Source organism: Papilio polytes, unplaced genomic scaffold (assembly GCF_000836215.1).
Source record: "Papilio polytes unplaced genomic scaffold, Ppol_1.0 DF823901.1, whole genome shotgun sequence".
NCBI lineage: Eukaryota > Metazoa > Arthropoda > Insecta > Lepidoptera > Papilionidae > Papilio > Papilio polytes.
In genome coordinates this window covers 1,467,939-1,487,414 of record NW_013525303.1, presented here as the reverse complement: position 1 = coordinate 1,487,414, position 19,476 = coordinate 1,467,939, and the positions used below count along the sequence as shown (strand labels likewise).

At 34.6% G+C, this 19,476-nt stretch overlaps 3 protein-coding genes across 3 annotated transcripts in view; 1 reads left to right on the top strand and 2 right to left on the bottom strand.

Annotated features, from left to right (window-relative positions):
- Positions 1–8,321, bottom strand: part of LOC106102813 (putative vitellogenin receptor) — a 17,736-nt gene extending 9,415 nt beyond the window's left edge. Inside the window, exons 1-18 of the mRNA XM_013282398.1 lie at positions 8,316–8,321; positions 6,998–7,196; positions 6,448–6,608; positions 5,923–6,037; positions 5,407–5,583; positions 4,919–5,052; positions 4,660–4,789; positions 4,278–4,381; positions 3,892–3,999; positions 3,420–3,604; positions 3,026–3,218; positions 2,672–2,834; positions 1,997–2,149; positions 1,391–1,540; positions 954–1,079; positions 699–843; positions 380–489; positions 225–260 (exon numbers count right to left, since the gene is read on the bottom strand). Of these exons, the coding sequence (XP_013137852.1) occupies positions 225–260; positions 380–489; positions 699–843; positions 954–1,079; positions 1,391–1,540; positions 1,997–2,149; positions 2,672–2,834; positions 3,026–3,218; positions 3,420–3,604; positions 3,892–3,999; positions 4,278–4,381; positions 4,660–4,789; positions 4,919–5,052; positions 5,407–5,583; positions 5,923–6,037; positions 6,448–6,608; positions 6,998–7,196; positions 8,316–8,321 (2,395 nt within the window). The remainder of the gene's footprint in view (positions 1–224; positions 261–379; positions 490–698; positions 844–953; positions 1,080–1,390; positions 1,541–1,996; positions 2,150–2,671; positions 2,835–3,025; positions 3,219–3,419; positions 3,605–3,891; positions 4,000–4,277; positions 4,382–4,659; positions 4,790–4,918; positions 5,053–5,406; positions 5,584–5,922; positions 6,038–6,447; positions 6,609–6,997; positions 7,197–8,315) is intronic.
- Positions 8,322–8,515: 194 nt separating this feature from the next.
- LOC106102911 (trifunctional enzyme subunit beta, mitochondrial) lies at positions 8,516–15,602 on the top strand. The gene is made up of 11 exons (XM_013282526.1): positions 8,516–8,718; positions 9,192–9,363; positions 9,657–9,844; positions 10,479–10,666; positions 11,161–11,335; positions 11,777–11,907; positions 12,783–12,884; positions 13,505–13,618; positions 14,048–14,122; positions 14,538–14,615; positions 15,008–15,602. Exons 1-11 carry the CDS (start codon positions 8,655–8,657, stop codon positions 15,140–15,142), a joined length of 1,422 nt encoding a protein of 473 aa, XP_013137980.1. The 5' UTR covers positions 8,516–8,654; the 3' UTR covers positions 15,143–15,602.
- Positions 15,603–19,171: 3,569 nt separating this feature from the next.
- LOC106102812 overlaps positions 19,172–19,476 on the bottom strand; it is a 6,445-nt gene continuing 6,140 nt past the window's right edge. Inside the window, exon 5 of the mRNA XM_013282397.1 lies at positions 19,172–19,297. Coding sequence (XP_013137851.1) covers positions 19,172–19,297 — 126 coding nt within the window. The remainder of the gene's footprint in view (positions 19,298–19,476) is intronic.

Here is a 19,476-nt window from a genome sequence, read left to right as displayed (position 1 = left end):
ACGTAATTGTCGGTAACAGCGAGGCTAGCTATTGTAGTTGATAGCTCACGGAAATTCTCACGACCAGTACCTGAATATAAAACGATGAAATATATATATAGAATATTCTATGACCTACTATGTTGAAGTCTTTAGACATAATAGTTTTTAATGTGTTGATTTTTTACCTTCCGGATGTACGAAATCAATTGTCCCGTGTCCCTCATCTGAGACAAAGACCACATCCATGTTTTGTGCGTATCGCAAACGCACGTATGGTCCTGAAAATAATAAATGAATTGTATCCTGGCCTCTTTGTATCATCACTTATTATCTCTTAGAGCTGTCATTTATTGGTAGCTTTATTTTTATCGATTTCCGATAGAATGATTTTACTCACCCATCAAATTGTTCATCAAAAGATGTTTCCTGTCCTCTCCATCTAGACCAATGCTGTCGACGTGGATCTCATTGCTTTGTTCGCTTTCTACTATTGCTACCAGCATTCTCCTGTAGGAATAAAACATCATGAAAACCATAAATTAAAAGTCTGGCTTCCCTCACGAGTTACGAGAGTAAATAGCAGTTAAACCACTAGGAATTTGGGTCCAAGCTTCAGTCTCCTGGGCTTCAAAAACAACAATTTACAAACAAATTAACAAAATTGAAAGAGTTGCAAGAAATTAAACAAATAGTCGGTAAATATTTGCTGTACTTACCCATAATCCGACATAACACATAGACTGATTGGAATTTCTTCATCACGGAAGCGGAACAGCAGAGCCCTCTGCTTGGTTTTTAAGGAGGCCACCTCGATAACACGACGCCCCGAGTCCAGGATATAAAGGGAGTCCGTTACGTAATCTATTGCAATTGAATAAAGGTATTTTAAAGATTTGTTTGGTGTATTGTCATAAATGAAACAATCTACATCGAAAGTGCCTTTTGGTATAAATAATTCTCTTTATACTTACCATAAGACATGTCAACGACGTTTTCGAGTCCTTCGTGAATGAACAAGTGCGTCACGCCCAACAGAAATTCTTTCATACTAATAAAATTGATGCTCTTACGTTGCCCGTCGTACACATATAGGATATCTGGATCAAATACATTGATTTTTGTCGATTATAATATAATGTTATGATTCCAAAATCAGTAATGGTTAATCAAAAGTTATTTCAGTTATGCGTGCCTGAGTTCTAGTTTTTAAATACTCCTTTCATTCACCCTCCTTTATTAAGGGGAGGATGGGAAGGGAAAACGGAGGAGACGCATAGAAAGAGTAAATATCCTTTTTATATGCATCTCCTCCGTCAATTAAGGGTAGGCGACACATCTACATTTGCGAACATCTATGGGTAGCGGTCGCTTCGCTTTGATAAATATAATATTACTTAAGTAAACTAACCTCTAACATTATCGTATGCCATTGCCTGAACTCTTCCGATATCAAAGTGAGTAGCGTGACTCTCCGGGTTGCCTAACAAATTATACTGGACGCGAGTGAAGGATGCTCCCCCACCCACTATCAAGTATTGAGGTCGGTAGTCTTCGATATCTGTAAAATACAGAACATCGGTACATTACCACATAGATAGTAATTAAAAGTTTCACGGAGAAACTCATTCTTGAAGACTAGATTTTAGTTTTATATACACCTAGCGGTTCCCGTGCGCTTCATCCGCATCATCACTTTTTCACACGTTTGTTTTCCAATTTATTCACCCCTAACTTAAATAGCGTGAAAATATATAGCCTATAGCGCCGTCAGTGTGGTTCTTTTTATTAAAGACAGAATTATTCAAAAACATGCTGTGATTACTGTCTTCCTACCCCACAAATTAGTGTGGGTATCCGCTTTATTATATTAGTATAGATAGCTATACATTGTGCGGACAATATTTAGTAAAGCAAAGTAAAAATTTCTACTATTAAACTGTTTTTTACAAAAGCCAATACAGTACGGAGACAATGGATGGAAACACGAAGAGTTAACCTTTAAAGAAATTCTTACGTCTGCAAGTAACTCCAGCGACTAGTTCCATATCATCAGGGCAAGCGCAGACGTGGCTCGTGTTCGACGTCAGCAGACACAAGTGCGTGCAGCCGGCGCGCTCGCACGGGTTCGATGTGTGCTTCAACATCACCGGGTGATATATGTGCATATCTGGAAAGAGTAACCACAGTTTACATCTCGAAATCTGTATTATTACAGTCTTTTAAAATCCTACTTCATTTTCGTTGACAGACAGTTCTTTTTTGCAAACGTGTATATTAAGGGGCAGACAAAGGCCAATGATGACGACGGTGATATATTAGTTTATGTTGGCTTGGCTCATTAATTAGTATAGTTTACTGTGTTTAAGTAGCTAGGACTTCCCTTATATGATATTGCATTCAATTTTGCGTGTAACAATATATTTAAATAAAAGAGTAGACATAAAATAGACTTTTTCCCTTATTTTTTTGTAATACAAGGAGGGCAAACGAGCGGTTGTCAAAGACGCCCATGGACATCCGCAATACCAGAGGAACTACAGATGCGTTACCGGCCTTTAGGAAATGGTCCTTCTTTTCTTTCCCACATTTATAAAGTGTGTTTTTTTTGTGGGTGTTTATATTTTTTGTGTATGCATCTATGTGTTTTTATTATGTGTGTGTGTGTATATATATATTTACCACAACTAACCGAAAACAGGCGTATCAAGCGACAAAAGCAGGTTTCTTTTCTCAGTACTGCCGTGCAGCTTGTCCGCGCTTAGGATACTGTTGGAGGCCCAGTCACTCCAAAAGACCGTATTCTCGAAGACAGCAATAGAATAAGGATGATGAAACGGCTCATTAAATAGAGGCTGGAAATAATATGTAAGTCATTTATGAAGCTATATTCCACTCAGAATCATTACGTAATTACTAAGATGAATGGAAACATTAAGGTCTATTAGTGTGGATTTGTACATTTTTTTATAAAGGAATCCATAGTTAAATATAATAATGAAGAATATCATGCCTAAGTGAGGATAACTATTAATTCAATACTCACGTACACCTTCCCATCATCGACCTTGACAACTTTGATGGTCTTATCCACGAAATAAAGGCGTTGATTTGGAGCGTCGATAGAAAGACCAGTTGCGAAGCTTGATAGGTCATGTACTAGGACCTTAGCATCTGTACCATCCATTCTAGCCTGCATAATGATAGCTTGATTGTGCCAATCTGCCCAGTACATTATCCTAGACAACAGAAGACAGATTTAAAGCCTAAAAAGCGTTATTAATAAAATATATACCTTTTCCAAATGCTTTATAGTACAAATACTGGAAACTTCTAGATGCAAAAACAACCTAACAGTGTGAGAAACTATCTCGAGCAGACCAACCGAAGTTGATAAATGAAAAAAACAGTAAGAAATGATGTTAAAAATATCCATTTACCCTCGTTTCACATCAAGCGTGACGTATTTAGGGTGCCTGGTCTCCGTGTGTATGGTCTTGCAGATGGAGCCGTCGCTCTTGCAGGCTGAGATTATACCTCGTTCTGCATCGCTGAAGTATATGTTCGCACCGAGCCAGTCTACTGCGATATCACCAGGATCTTCTAGGCCTAAAGCGACTAAAACCTGGAGAAACAGAAGGTATACGAATATAAGGATATCGTTTAACTTGTAACAAGGGTATTACTTGAGAAGCTATTGTTGATTTATTTTTCAAAATTAGTCCAATGTTTTAACAAGAAAGTATTAAGGTTGTATGTCGACGGCTACAAAGTTAGAGGAAGACTGAAGAAAGTGAATTCAGTTATGATAGAGATGTATGGAAGAGCAGCACTGTGCCGACCCTCTGTAGAGACAAGGGTTCTATGTTTACTGTAATAGCACTTAAGTCAAAAGTTAAATTAGATACTTACCTCTTTAGAGTCTTGTAAGCTGTTGATATTAGATCTGACTATAGACTGATGGCCTTGCGCTGTCTCAACCCAATAGATATAATTGCCGTCGTATGATACTCCATGAGCCTGGATAAAATTAAACAGTTCACAAATTTTAGCTCACTAATGGAGCATCGGTAGAACAATGATAATTGCCATGTAAATTTACCCAATGTTCTTACAGTGGAGGAAAACACCATGATGCAATCTGCGCATATCTGCTTGGAAATTCAAAGATAAGTCAATAAATTCGCGGTTGTCTGAAGCTTACTGCCCGCTTATTCAGTAATCCCCGAACCCTTCCATAGAGTCGTATATTCGTGATGATAATGATTGTCGATAGTTAGGAAATAATAAATAGTTACCTGCTTAATTTCAGTTCCGTCCAAAATTTTAACATGCTGTTTGGATTTAAGGGTCACGTATTGAATATCGTTGCGGGTACTGAAGAATACTATAGCTTCTGGACCTATAAAAGAACGCATTTTATAAAACAAATGTGCAACGGTAATAAAACAAGAAAAAAATGGTTGTTTTTTTAAGGATAAGTCATACTGGATTAAAAATATTGGGGAGACAGTTCCACAATGTGGAATTCATATATGCCTTCTCCAATACCTTCCACAGAATGCGGCTGTGCGAGTCAGTAATTTCCTTGAAAACTACCGTTGAATCCATACCATCGATGTGGTTAGAATGGTATCAGGTATTATTAAATTCTGAACTAGATAACTAATCAGATCTTACCAGGGGCATAACAGAGGTATTCCAGTGCATCTTTCACATAACCCGTGTCGCAATGACAAACGAAGTATCCATTTTTGTTCTCGCAAGAATGTGAGCACTGGGGCCTTGCTTGCTGGCAGACGTTCACATCCTGACAATAACATAGGTCATACTCTACATGGAAATTAAATGTATTACGCAAGCAACAAAAGTCTAACACACTAGTTATCAGTTGTATCAAAAACAATAAATAGTTTATGAACCAAAATGAATTAAATACCTCACACCGTTTCGTAGTATAGTTGTACTGCATCATGGAATTAGATAGCAGACATATACACGTAGGCCCCTCGCGTTCCGGACTGCAGGCTGTGTTGTTACCACCGCAAGAGAAGTTGGAACACATCGTATGCCCTGCAAATTATGGTAACAATTTATAATCCATCATTCAAATTATATTAGAATCATATTTTGAGGACATCATTGTTGGTGGAGTAATATCAAATGTTCTGTTTTCTGTACCGTCTACATTTCACTTGTTCTTCTTGATATTTCCTTTTCTTTACCTTCATTACTCTAGCTGCTGTCGTTTTCTTTAATTTTTTCTTCTTGCATTAATTCTTCTTGATATTTCCTTGGTTTATCTCTCATTAGTCTAGCTGCATACGTTTTCTTTCCCTATTTTTAAATATTTACCTTCTTCTTTTTCTCTCCTATTTCTATAAGTTATAAATTGAGTTCATACCAAATTTTAATATAGAAACTTACATTTATCGCAGAATTTTCCCTCATCACTGCCATCCCTACAGTCATGTATACCATCGCACATCTGATCTTGTGCCAAACAAAATGAAGAGTCCTGGCATTTGTAGTTACGTGAACCGAGTTCGGGGAATTCCCGACATTCTACGCCATCATTGACCGTGTGAGGAAGAAGAGCGTGCCCTAAAACAAGAGAAATATTAGATTCATCTGAAATACTTGCCGTCCTTATTCTGTTTGAAAAACCAGAGACAACAATAACCGTTGTAGACAAGGACTTCGGGACTATAGTTGATAAATTTTAATTCATTCTTATTCTTATTTCTCTTAAGAAGAAGGGCAGACAGTTGTCCAAAGTTTAAGCCTACAACATTAAGGTTTATAAAATCTTGTCCGTCCTTTTGACGGGAAGATGAAATTCTTGCATCTGTCGCATTTTAACAACACTTTTAGAAGTTTCATTCTTCTTTTAAGTTTTTCATTCAATAGTGAACTTATTTGTTGATATTTAATCGTACTTACTGCAAGTGGAATCAATATCCTCGTCGGTCCTGTCTCTGCAATCGTATGTACCGTCACAAGTCCATAGACGAGAGATGCAACGGTTGTTGTCGCATACAAAACCTTTACAAGTGGACTGCAATGAGAAATTTAAAACTACCTACAGAATTTGAATTATACGTACCTACGGCGTCTTCACACCGCAAGTATATTTTTATTGGTGGTACTTGACGCAAAACCTTTTTGTTAAATATTGTAATATTTTAGTCATATAAACTAGCCAAAATGTTATTATCTAAAGCTAAGCAATTATGTGTATAATTTAAATAGTGAGTAATTTTAAATTGTAAGGAGAATATTCTAGAATTTGGTTCTATTTTCTCGAAAAAAAGTACCGTTTTGTACAAAATTTACAGTTTTGAAACCGCATTCGGAGTTGTTAATTAGTGGTTAAAGGTCATCAATATTTTAGTTAATAGTTACTCTGCGTAGACATTAAGAGTGTAATAGTTCAGATTAACTATATCTATACAAGTCAATACCAACGTTTACAATCTCTGGTAGCGTGGTACAATTGGCTTCATCGCTGCCATCCTCGCAGTCGACATCCCTATTGCAGATCCACGTGTTGGGTATGCAGCGCTTCTGGTCCAAGCAGAGGTACTGGTGCGTCTGGTTGCATAGGATGGCGTCCGGGTGATGATCCACTGCAAAAAGGCGGGGAATAACTGACGGGGAATAATTAACAGAAAAATGGCGGGGAATAACTGCCAAAAAAATGGCGGGGAATAATTGACAGAAAAAATGGCGAGGAATAACTGACAGAAAAAATGGCGGGGAATGACAGACAAAAAAAATTGCGGGAAATTAACGATAGGCGGGAAAAGTTTATCATTGAATACAACTTTTATCCACAAAAGATATATATGGTAGATATAGGTATGTATATTAATATTATAATGAGGAAAGATTTGTATTTTTGTACATATTGAAATAACCCAAAAACTCCTGGGCCGATTTCAAATATCCTTTCACCAATATAAACATATATTTTTTTATTATTTAATACAGTGTTAAACTGTATCCCATCACTTACCACAAAAGTTCTCATCGCTGCCATCATCACAATCAATGCTGCCATCACAATAGCTCTGCAAGGGTACACAGCCGCCGCCGAGGCACTGGTAGACTTCATCTCCGAGGCACGCCGGCTCAAACGTCTGCATTTCGTCCATAAACTGACTGTAACACGGCGTCAGCCATAGCGCCAACACCAGATATATCGCCTTCATATTCTGCAAGGAGTTAGTTATAGTTAGTCTCTTCATTAACGTCACAAACAAACGGCTCGAGCCTCCCCTAAGTGATTANNNATTGACCCAATGTGTAATGACTGTATACTATACTAGCTTTCGCCCGCGACTTCGTCCGCGTGGAGTTAAAATAAAAGAGAGAAAGTGAGCCTATGTGTTCTTCTAGTCGTCATACATCTATTACGTAAGACGTGAGATTTTTTAGTTATGAAATGTCGACCACGTATTATGAAAAATATATTGATAACTCGGTAAAGTATCATTGAAAGTATATTTTAGTGAGTAGATGATATTAATAGAAAAATAGCCACTAAACTATGTCGGGACTTTACTTTATCAACACCTTTGACCTCAGTGTACTTGGGATATCAAATATTACGTGTTTCGGTGAACCACAACCAAACTTGCGTAAACGAGGTCTAGAAGCCCATGAGAATACATTAAAAGTAGTACACAATAACTGTCACTGCCGTAAAGTAATTTCTTAAACAGATTTTTGCTACTACCTACATAATGCGTAAGTAAAACTGGATTAAATAGAACAAAATACGAATAAAACCTCATTAAACATGTGGTACTCATATGTATCATCATCACCAGCTTACTATAAGGGGCTCGGAACCTACCCTAAGTAAGGGGTGACTAGGCCATAGTCAACCACGCTGGCCCAGTGCGGATTGTATGTATATTGAAATAAAATTATTACTTGTTATTAATAAAAGTTAAGCAGGTATAATTAAACAAGGGAAGTTCAATCGTGTTGGCATCTAATTGGTTGTAACTTAATGTGACAAGGCTAAAAGGATACCCTATTTCTTAAAACAACCAGACCTAGTTAGATTTCGGATTTGATAAATTACAAGAGATGTATCAAAAGCAGACAAAATTTTTAATTATTTCCATTTGAAATGTATTTTATAAGGAAATTAGATTAACTCACCTATTTAACATTAATACCACTTCATCTAACTAAATTTTGAAATTTACTACTTCAATTAATAAAAACTTATCCTAAAGCGATATCGCGCCCTTTGTGGTGGACGGTTAAATGGATGAACTACCAATAATTAAACGGTTAAATCAAATTAAATATTGAAATACCCTCATTTTGGACTTATTTAATTAATTTCCTACTAATATGTTTTTAGTAAGTGGTGTAAAACTACCAAACGAATTATCCGATAAAATTGTCATTTTAAGTCGATAGGAAATATTACTATAATTCTGGTGTTTTTTTATTTCCGAAACACTTGATTTTTAATCTGTTAATATCGTTTGACGTCATCTGACATTTCTTTTTTCATTTGACACAATTTTGACAGGTCATAGTCCAACTACTTCCGAAAGTTTTTAAAGTATAAAACTTTTAATATTTATTTATAGCTAGTTAACTACATTAGTGTTGTTTTATTACAATTTGATTTAGTTTCCTACCAAAATATGGCTTCCAAAGTAGCAAAATCTTTGTTAAAAGTGTCCTCACCCAGTTCAACCGTGAAGTTTGGTACGTGAAAAACTTTAATTTCTAATTTTAAAATTTAAGAACAAAACACAATCTGAATGTAATGGAGTTGGTTTTTCTTATTTTTTTTTATTACAATAACTGGTTAACAAAATTAGAGATAGAAAGAATTTAATTTCTCATTGTGACAGCAAAATAAACTTTGGACTCTACATGGTTATTTGGCATCGTTACGGTATTTAGGAAATATTCGTATATTTACTGGACTTTGGTCTTAAATAACGATGATTTACTCTAATTTTAAACAAAATATTTTAACTAACAACCAAGTTAAATAGAACATCTCCTAGAAATGTCATATTCCTACTGAGAAAAACACATCTCTTTGTTTATCTGCTTTTCCTATTGATTTAAAACTAAATTGCAACTAACAACCTTCATATTATACGATAATAAAGTGGTACGTACACATGGTCAGTGGAAAATTACTTTCAACTCAATATTTTTTCTTTTAGATACAGCTAGAAGAGCACTCAGTGTGAGTGCAGCATTACAACAGAAGAAGACATTGCCGGACCGCACCGGCAAGAATGTGGTGTTGGTGGATGGAGTCAGGACTCCGTTCCTCGTGTCCTTCACTGATTATGCTAAGATGATGCCTCATGAGCTTGCCAGACATTCACTTCTGTATGTTTATGTAAAATAAATAAATGTCCAATATTTCCAATTCATCTTACTTTTATCTTATCATACTAATATAATACATGCCAAAGTTTAAATGGATGGATGTTTGATAGAGTTTGTAGCCTAAACAGCCAAATGTGTCTCATTAAATTTGGCATAGATGTAGATGGTAGTCTGGAAGAAGACATAGGCTACTTTTGTTTGTTTTAATTCCACACTGATGGACACATGGGCAAAAGCTAGTTTACAATACATTTTATAATTTCAATACAATAGTTTTGTAATCTTTTTCACAGTGGCTTACTGCAGAAGACTGGGGTATCCAAGGATGTGATTGACTACATAGTATATGGTACTGTCATCCAAGAAGTGAAGACATCCAACATTGGTCGTGAGGCGGCCCTTGCTGCTGGCTTCAGTGATAGAACACCAGCGCATACTGTTACTATGGCTTGTATATCTTCTAACCAAGCTATAACCACAGGTTAGTAAAAAAATTATAACTTTTTGGAAAATTTTACTGAAGGTAAAATCTACTATGTTGGGAAGTTTGTTCTGAATAATTAAATGTGGGTAGTATGTATACACCTGAGTGTTTATTCATGTAAATATATGACTCTTGTCAAAATCCCTACCTAAATAGAAGGAATTTTCGTTTAGCTGTTTTAAATATTGATAATTATCCAACCAAAAAGATAATTTTCTCACTTATATGTTTTTATGTATGTGGGCTTGTATGTATGTAATCCATTGTGCTAGACCAAGTTTGAATCTCACTTGGCACACATTCCTCTTTTCAACTTTTTTAATATCCCCTTAGAATGTTTATCTATGATATTTAGTAAGTGATATTTTCATCATCCAGTTTAGGTTTTTTTATCTTTATTTAAAAGGGGGGTTTTTGTCTTTGAAAATGTCAATCCTATAGTGCTGCGACTCTTAGTATTTAAGAAACAAACTGGCATAATCGTACAGCCGCTTCGGATGCTAGCTCAGCCACAGACATAGTAATGTCTACATCGGACGGGTTGAGCTTAAACTCCTGGAACAGTTTAGGTTATTTTTGTCATGGTGCAGACAATTAAATGGTCTTAAGTGAATAATTGTTAATTCTACAGGTGTTGGCATGATAGCTGCGGGTGCGTACGACGTGATAGTCGCAGGAGGTGTTGAGTTCATGTCTGATGTTCCCATTCGTCATTCCCGCAAGATGAGATCTTTGCTGCTACGTCTCAACCGCGCTAAGACTCCTGCACAGCGACTCTCCTTGATTGCCTCTATACGACCGGATTACTTCGCACCTGAGGTAAGATTCTAGTTAAACTGTTTTAGAATGATGTCACTAGATGGCGTTAGTAGCGAGTTAAAACACGCTGATGTTTGCTTGAACTATAACATCTTTAACATATCTAAATTGATTTATTAAGGATATTTTATTTATAGAACAGAAATAGAAAATAGAATAAATAGAGAATAGATAGAAATAGATGAATAAATCATATGAATATTTTTGTAAAAGGAGTATTATTTTTAAACACTTAGTTAAGTAGAAAACTAGTCTAAAAAGACTCTTCATTTTATTCATTTTTTCAAAACAAATTCTACCATTAAATCTTACTATCGCATGTTAATTTTAATAACTAATATTTTTTTAAAAGAGGAGTCACAGAAGAAAGATATTGATATGTGACCCCCCAATCATCCTCTTCCCCAGTCATCCCCTCCTCCAATCATTTCCCCTAACCATCCTCCCCAGTCATCCTCTCCCGGATCTGCCTTACATAAGTGTATTACCTCCAGTTGCCGGCTGTGGCGGAGTTCTCGTCCGGGGAGACGATGGGGCACAGCGCGGACAGACTAGCGGCCGCATTCGGCGCCTCGCGCGCTGAACAGGACGAGTACTCGCTGCGATCCCACACTTTGGCCGCTGATGCTAGAGATAAGGGATACTTTACTGACCTCATCCCTGTTAAAGGTAAGAAACTCTCGAATATGTATACTAAAATACATGCGAGATTTTAAATGAATGGATGTTTGTTAGTTTGTGTTTGTAGCCTAGATTTACGGATTTTCGTGATATTTGACGTATGACGTCAGAAGTCAGTCTGGTAGTAATTCTGCCATGACTATTTTAATCAGAGTTTTTTTGGTTATTCAAAAATTCTCTTAGTATTATTAATTTAATTTAATTTAATTAATTTCTTTTACTAAATTCAACTTAAGGATAGTCCTTGGTACCAAATTAATGATTCTGAGTGTAATTAATGTTTTTTAATTTAACAATCGATTTAAAATTATCAAAAAAAAATCTTTATTTTCACTTCTAATTGAATGATAAAAAAAAAAACAAAATCAATAACTAATTGTGAATTACAAATAACTAAAAAGTATACTAAAATAGTGTGTCTCTTTCCAGTGGAAGGCAAGGAGGGTGTGGTAGAGAAGGACAACGGCATCCGCGTGTCCTCTCCGGAGCAGCTGCAGAAACTGAAGCCGGCCTTCATAAAGCCGCACGGCACCGTCACCGCCGCCAACGCCTCATTCCTCGTACGAATCTATACTTCTATACTATTATAATAAAGCGTAAACACACACATCTTTGTTGCCTAAGATGTCAGCAATTACACCATATTTTTCAATAATTCTTTATTTAATAAAAAGTCATACACTTGTGTCACGCTTTAGGCTATATATTTTCACGCCATTAAACTTAGGGGTAAATATTTTGGATAAAAACCCTAATGTGGAAAAGAGACCATAAGTTGCTGCCAACATCAAGGAAGGAAGATTGCCAAGTTTTGTCATGTTGTCATTTTGACATTTGTAATTGACAATTTATCAAATGTAAACAATAAAATAAAATTTTCATAATTTCATGCGGATGAAGCCGTATGGGAACAGCTAGTTATCTATGCATATAATAAAATTGGAGTGTCTTTTTTTAATGTCAGAAGAATCATTTCAGATTTGGGTAAGATGTTGTATTTGAGTTGCTGATAACGAAAATCGCATTTTTTTTTGTCTGTCTGTCCGAAAGCCGCGTTTGTTCCGGGTAATCTCCGAAACCACTTGGCCCATTTCGATCGGACTTTCACTGAAGGGTAGCTGACATAGATGGCTACTTTTTATCTTAATATTGTGTAGACGAAGTCGCTGGCAGCAGCTAGTTATTAATAATTATATATGAGGCACAATTTTACAAAACCAGTGTATAATCTATTTTTGTCCCTGGTACGTTTTTCTTTTTAAAATTATTTTGTCTCCATCTGGCTGGCTTTTAAATATAAATTAAATAAAATAAACAATTTTTTTAATATCAATAAATATACTTATATAGTAATAAGACATGCTTAAATAATAAAACTTATAAATAATTTCCTTCTATATTATTATAACATTATTAATAAATGATTGTTTTTTAGACTGACGGCGCGTCTGCGTGTCTGATAATGTCGGAGTCGAAGGCCAAGGAGCTCGGCCTCAAGCCCAAGGCCTACGTACGAGACTTCACTTACGTCGCTCAGGTATACTAATTACAATATTTAACTAACAAACACACTTATAGTCATTAATCAGTCACTAAGGGAACTTTATAGCTTAGATTACAATTGTATGATTCCTAGTGCGGTAAATATTGAACATAGTGAATCATACTAATATATAATAGCGAAAGTTTTGATGGATGTATGGATGTTTGTTAGAGTTTGTAACCTAAGCGGCTGAACGGTTTTATGTGAAATGTGGTATAAATGTAGATAATAGTCTGGAAGAACACATGGCTATTTACTTTTGTTTTTTTTTTAATTCACGCGGACGGAGTCGCGAGCGAAAGCTAGTATTATATATGCGAAAGTTTAGATAGATGGATGTTTGTTAGAGTTTGTAACCTAAACTGCTGAACGGATTTTGATGAAATTTGGTACAGATGTAGATAGTCTAGAAGAACACATAGGCTACTTTTTTAATTCCACGTGGACAGGGTCGCGGGCGAAAGTTAGTGATCATAAACACAATGAAAATCTGTAATAATTAAATTAAAAATATGCTATGCTACGATTCACGAAACATTAAATTTTAGTTTAATTAAGTTTTAAGGTCAGTTTTAGTTTTTTTTCTATAAAACACCTAAAACAATGATATACAGGACCCTGTAGACCAGTTATTGCTGGGACCCGCGTACGGCATCCCCACCATCCTGGACAAGGCGGGCCTCAAGCTGAGCGACATCGACACCTGGGAGATACACGAGGCCTTCGCGGTAAGTACAGCCAGGCAACATCGCGGTGCAACACTTACCTTGTATAACTAGGGCTGTAACGGAACTCCGCTTCCGCATCCGCAAGTTCGGAACTTCCGCAAGAATTGATAACTCCGCTTCCGTTATTTCAGCGGAGTTATAACGGAGGTTTACATAATATTTGTATAACAAACCAATTTACAATTTGATAAGACTGATACTAGGGCCTGTCCCACAATTCTTGTAAATTGTCTGATAACAATCCAACGTATTAAATGTGATAGATATATCGGATTTTGTTACTTTATCTGACAGTGACGTCACTTTTAAGCTATTTGAGAATCTATCAGCCAGTGGTGGGACAGGCCCTAAGTATCTCTTTGAAAATTCGGTAAAAATGTTAGAGACTAATTAAAAATTGTTATTTTTAATCAAAGTTCTCTCGTACAGGGTCAAATTTTAGCTAACTTGAAGGCGCTGGACTCTGACTGGTTTGCTCAGACATATCTCGGACGTCAGTCAAAGGTAATAAAAACGATATTATCATATATATCCAAAAAAATATTTATTCAGAACTTTGTTACATAAAAAACATCCAGAATTAAAACCATCTTTTTCCAATTTCTTTGTTCTACACAACAATAAATTATAACCAGCGATCCAAAGATTTGTTCTGGCTTTAAACGTTATTTCTTTGTTATAACAAAATGTCCACTCATTTTTAAGTAAATCCGGAAAAAATAAGATTTTTTTTTTTAAATTTACTATATATAATTATATAATTTTTATTTAATTATTTAAAAGGCGATTCATAAAAAAAAAATAAAAATGTGTTTCTTGTTTTTCTTTTCGTTCTTCTTTGTATGTAAAAGTTTTTCTGTTAATTTATTTAAAAAAAATCGCTTTTGTAACTTTTTTTATATAATTTTTGTTTTAAAAGGTTGGCAACCCCGATATGAAGAAGTGGAACGCTTGGGGCGGCTCTCTCTCTATCGGACATCCTTTCGCTGCCACTGGAGTAAGTTAATTCATAGTTTTATACTTAAATAAGTAACTTAGAATAGTTTCTTAGTAAACACTAATTACATTTAAATTATTAGTTCCTAAAGCTTTTTTTACTTCTTGACTTGATACTAATGTTACAGTTCAGGGAAAGGATTTGTATTTTTGTATGTAACAAAGAAACTCAAAAACTACTATCTAAAATTCTTTTACTATTAGAAAGCTACATTATCGCAGAGTTTCATAGGCTATATTACTATATATTTTTTGAATTCCGTGTTTTTTTCACCATTAACTACATTGTCATCGAGTAACATAGGCTTTGTTTTTTTTATTATTTTTTATTTCTCGCTGACGGAATCGCGGGGGAAAGTTAGTGGAATAATATGGAATGTTATGTAACACCAGGTGAGGTTGGCGATGCACACGGCACACCGGCTGGTCCGCGAGGACGGCCAGCTCGGGCTGATCTCCGCATGCGCGGCCGGCGGCCAGGGCGTCGCCATGCTGCTCGAGAGACACCCTGACGCTAAAGCTGAGTAGGGGACAAAACTGCTGCTGTACGGCTAACGAGACAATAGTTGTCACATAATATACAAGTGTAGTCTATAAGAGACTACAAGTGTAGTCTGGAGACTACAAGTGTTGTCTAAATACTACAAGTGTTGTCTAGAGACTACAAGTGTTGTCTAGAGACTACAAGTGTTGTCTAGAGATTACAAGTGTTGTCTAGAGATTACAAGTGTTGTCTAGAGGCTACAAGTGTAGTTATGTGACTAGAAGTATCGCCTAGTGACTCCAACTGTTGTCTTGTTACCCTTAAAGAATGTATAACTTCTTAACTTCTAGATAGCCGATCATCTCTCTGTGGCAGGGTAGGGACACTACAATACTCTGTTAACTTACTACTTGATTGTACTGAAATTACTGTAAGTTATTGTATTTATATGGTTTTTTTGTATAAATCTAACATTGGTATATACCAATTGACATATGTCAAAGGTATTATATTACAAAAAAGTATATATTGAGTATTATATTAAATAAAAAAAAAACATTATTTTATAAGCAGAATATGTAAAAAAAATTTCTTGGGTAAGTTTTTTAAAACTTTTCAAGACGCACCAATTAAAAAAAAATATATATTATACAAGTTATTTCCCAAAAAAAAAAAACAAAATTTAAATTGGGCTATGTTATTGTCAAAAAGGCAGGTTTATAGTCAATTATTTTTTTTAGTCTAAATAAATGTCTTCAATATTATGCTATCTTTTCTAGATATTTCTTTTGTATTGAATGGAAACTGCAAAATAGTTAACTAGATAATAAGCAATAATTTGTATTTATACACAGCTATTGTTAAATAAAGTATAAAAAAATGTAAGTCGAGTTTTATTTATGCCTCCATTGATAGACAGAATTCAATTGAAATACAAAATTATGAAAGCCGCAACAAATGTCGCCATTTCTATAATTTCGAAACTCTAGAAGAAAAATATCACAATTTTCGTGCATTTGTTCATATAACATGGATTTTGTTATTAGCATTATCTATACTTCTGATTACTCATTCTAAATTATGAAAAAACTGAACAAACAGTATAAAGGCTACTTCGTCTTCGCTTGAATATTAAGATGTATCAATTTTAAATAATAAATCACTACGAGCACTTAGGTTTAAGTTGCAAATCATTAGCATATAGTTTGGTTTTATTTTCAACGTCGATAATGTCGAAAGGTTGGAATATTTTACTTTCTGATACTAAAAACTAGTAGAGGTCTCCCTGTCAATATCAAAAAGATGTCTAGCATATCACTGACAAATTCATTATTTATGTGTTTTGTAACATTTCTGGGTTTAAAATTATTGTATGACATTGACATGTATTCTTAGTATGTCTATGATTACAGCCTTATATTGTTTAGGATGTAGTTTCTCATTTCAATTGAATTCGACTATAGATCGAATTTAGACTTTTCATCCTTAGTTAAGATATTTGGGGTAATAATAAAACACATATTTGGCAACCAGGTTTATTAGTGCAGTCGCCTATTTAAAACTATATATATAATTAGTCTAACGAAGTCGGTCCTCGGACGTACTTTTATTTAATAATTTTTTACATAGAAACGTTGTCGCGAGGATCGACTCCAACAAATTAAAAACTACAATAAAAATACCAAGCTTCTGTAACACTCGAGCAATCTGAAGTTAGCTCCGTATGAGACGAATATACATTAAAGTAATAAGTGCGAAAGAGATAGACGTCTGTCATCCGCTTTCGAGCTACGCAATTAGTTGCAAACTTCAGAATGCTTTTTGCGAGTACTATACAAAGATAAACGGTAAGGACACGTCTTATAAAGCTAAGCTTTTTAGCAAATAAAATTGATATTACAAAGGAAAGAACCAAATAAAAGCTAACTTTGACGTGTTTGGATTACAGTGGTTATAGTCTGAAGAGTTATTATATTTTAAATGTCTTGAGTTCAAAAATATCAACTTATTAAAAAAATATATAACAATTAGTGAAAGTTTAATTTGGTAACAGAGATTAGAATTTACCAAAAAATAATTCCAAGGAAAATTGAATGTCCAATTTGAAAATTGTGTCAAAACAAGTTTTTTTAGGCAAAAAGTATTTATGACGTAGAATTTAACTTACTTATTGCTTTGTAAGAGACACAATTAGTGTTATTACGTGAAATCCACACAGGGTGAAGCTGTTTTTACTGCTTTTTAGAACAGTCTATTACAGATTTTAATTTAATTTGAAGTCTTAACACACATTTCTCTGTGAAAAAAAAGTTTCTTTAATATATTTTAGTCTCAACATTGATTTTTAGGAAAAAAGTAGAGTAATATAAGTAATTGTTTAACTCAAATACGTGCAATTTTGGTCAATCATTCATAGTTATGACTATAACATTAAAAAAAATAATTAAAAAATAGTGAAAACCAAAACCATATATCGCATGTGTCCATTCTTTATAATCTTATAAAGAAAAAAATATGTTGTACTTTCCATACAATATACAATTCTAAAAAAAATAATATATCTCTTAAATGTTCACATAATTTTCTTTATCAAGAACATTATATACGACAAAAAAAAACTAAATACACACAAAAAATTGAGAAAAAAAATAACATTGCCTCTTATGTCCATAAACCGAAGTATAGGCACTGTTCACTAATCTAGACTTTATGTACAACCTTAATATAAATTTACCTCCTAATATATATTTTCTCATCAGTTGATATAGTTTTTTTTATATTAAATGTCTCTAAAAACATTTTTTTTACACGAACACCGTTGGTTGATTTGCAGTCAAGTTTTAATCGAGTCAAATCGATTTTATACAAAACTAAAAATTATTCTTTCCAAGTTTCTTCTCTTAACTTATTTGTATTAATTTTGCCCGTATTTGTCTAGAATCAACATTAGGGCAAGGCAAATTGCTTGTAACAAATGTCTAGAGCCAAACGCCGCAACGCTATAGGGCTAAAAGTTCAATAAATAACTGCCTCATGATTCCAAATTGTTCAATATGTCTCATAGGGCCAAATGGATCAGTGAAGTGTCTCGTAGGGCCAAATGCATCAGTGAAGTGTCTCATAGGACCAAATGGACCTTTGAAATGTCTCATAAGGCCAAATGGATCTGTGAAGTGTCTCATAGTGCCAAATGGCTTATTTTCGTGGCTTCTATTACAGTGTCTTGGTAAAGGTATTTCTAATATCTCTCTATCGTTCGCTTTGAAAGACAGGGACAAAAAAAAATTATATAAAGTATCTAGTTCAAATATTTGAGTGTTTTTTGCTGGAAAATTTATGAAGATAATATTTACTAATATTGTTTTTCAATAGATATGTAATTTATGAGCTCAATTTTAATTTACTTTTTTATAGAATATTTCTTTCAAAACACAAAACAGTGGAGTTGCACTGCAATACTAAAAAACACGCTTTTAAGATTGTTTTATTAATGTTTTTGTATACTTTCAGCAGTGGGAACCTACACTTAGATTTCGACGTAATTCAAACAGTTTTCGTTTCGGGGAATATTTTTTATTGAATATAATAAATCGGCTTATGATGATTCATTAGAATTCACAACCATTCACATGCTTTGAATTTTAATTGATTTTTTCTTTTGTCAAAACTTAAAGATATCTGTAAGTTTATCTTTTGGATGTCGGAGTTACGTCGCTATAGTTTCTGTAACAATTTTCGTCGATTATTTTGTTAAAAATGTGTTTAAACCACATCATTTCTTTGAAACAATTTAAAAGAAATAATCATTAGCTATTCGATAACAATTATTATTTTCTTTAAAAATATATATCTTAGAAATAAAAACACATTTAAAATTCTATCAACCTTAATATTTAGTCACCGCTGACTGCTCAGACTTCAGGGATATTTCCTCAAGTCAACAAATACGTCACAGTCCAAATATATTAAATTTAATAAGACTTAAAATAAAAATCAACATGTGCATTGTAACTTTCAACTTCTCATTGCACGCTGCGGACGTGAGACGTGTGTTCGCGGCGGCGGCGGCGGTGCTACTGGAAGTCTGCGAGCGACTGCCGCCAGGTGGCGTGGAACGGGATGCGCAGGAGTTTCAGTTTCGTGTTTGGCATCTGCGCCGACAGCAGCCGCTGCAGGGTCGGCAGTGGGAGAATCTCCACCTGAAAAATTAAATTTCATGTTTTAAATATTGTCTGTGTAGTTAACTAGTGCCAACACTAGCAGACTGCATAGTCAAACAACTCTTAATTCAGTTATTATTAGCTATATTGTTTGTCTATGTACTATTATGAGTGTGGTGTCGGAGGCCTAATTTTAGTCCCTTACCGTTTCCATCCTT

Excerpts from the sequence above, each read along its gene's own strand:
- LOC106102911 (XM_013282526.1), top strand. The coding sequence starts at position 8,655 with ATGGCTTCCAAAGTAGCAAAATCTTTGTTAAAAGTGTCCTCACCCAGT. Across the intron at positions 13,619-14,047 it reads AGATACACGAGGCCTTCGCG|GGTCAAATTTTAGCTAACTT; the intron begins GTAAGTACAGCC and ends TCTCTCGTACAG. Across the intron at positions 14,616-15,007 it reads ATCCTTTCGCTGCCACTGGA|GTGAGGTTGGCGATGCACAC; the intron begins GTAAGTTAATTC and ends ATGTAACACCAG.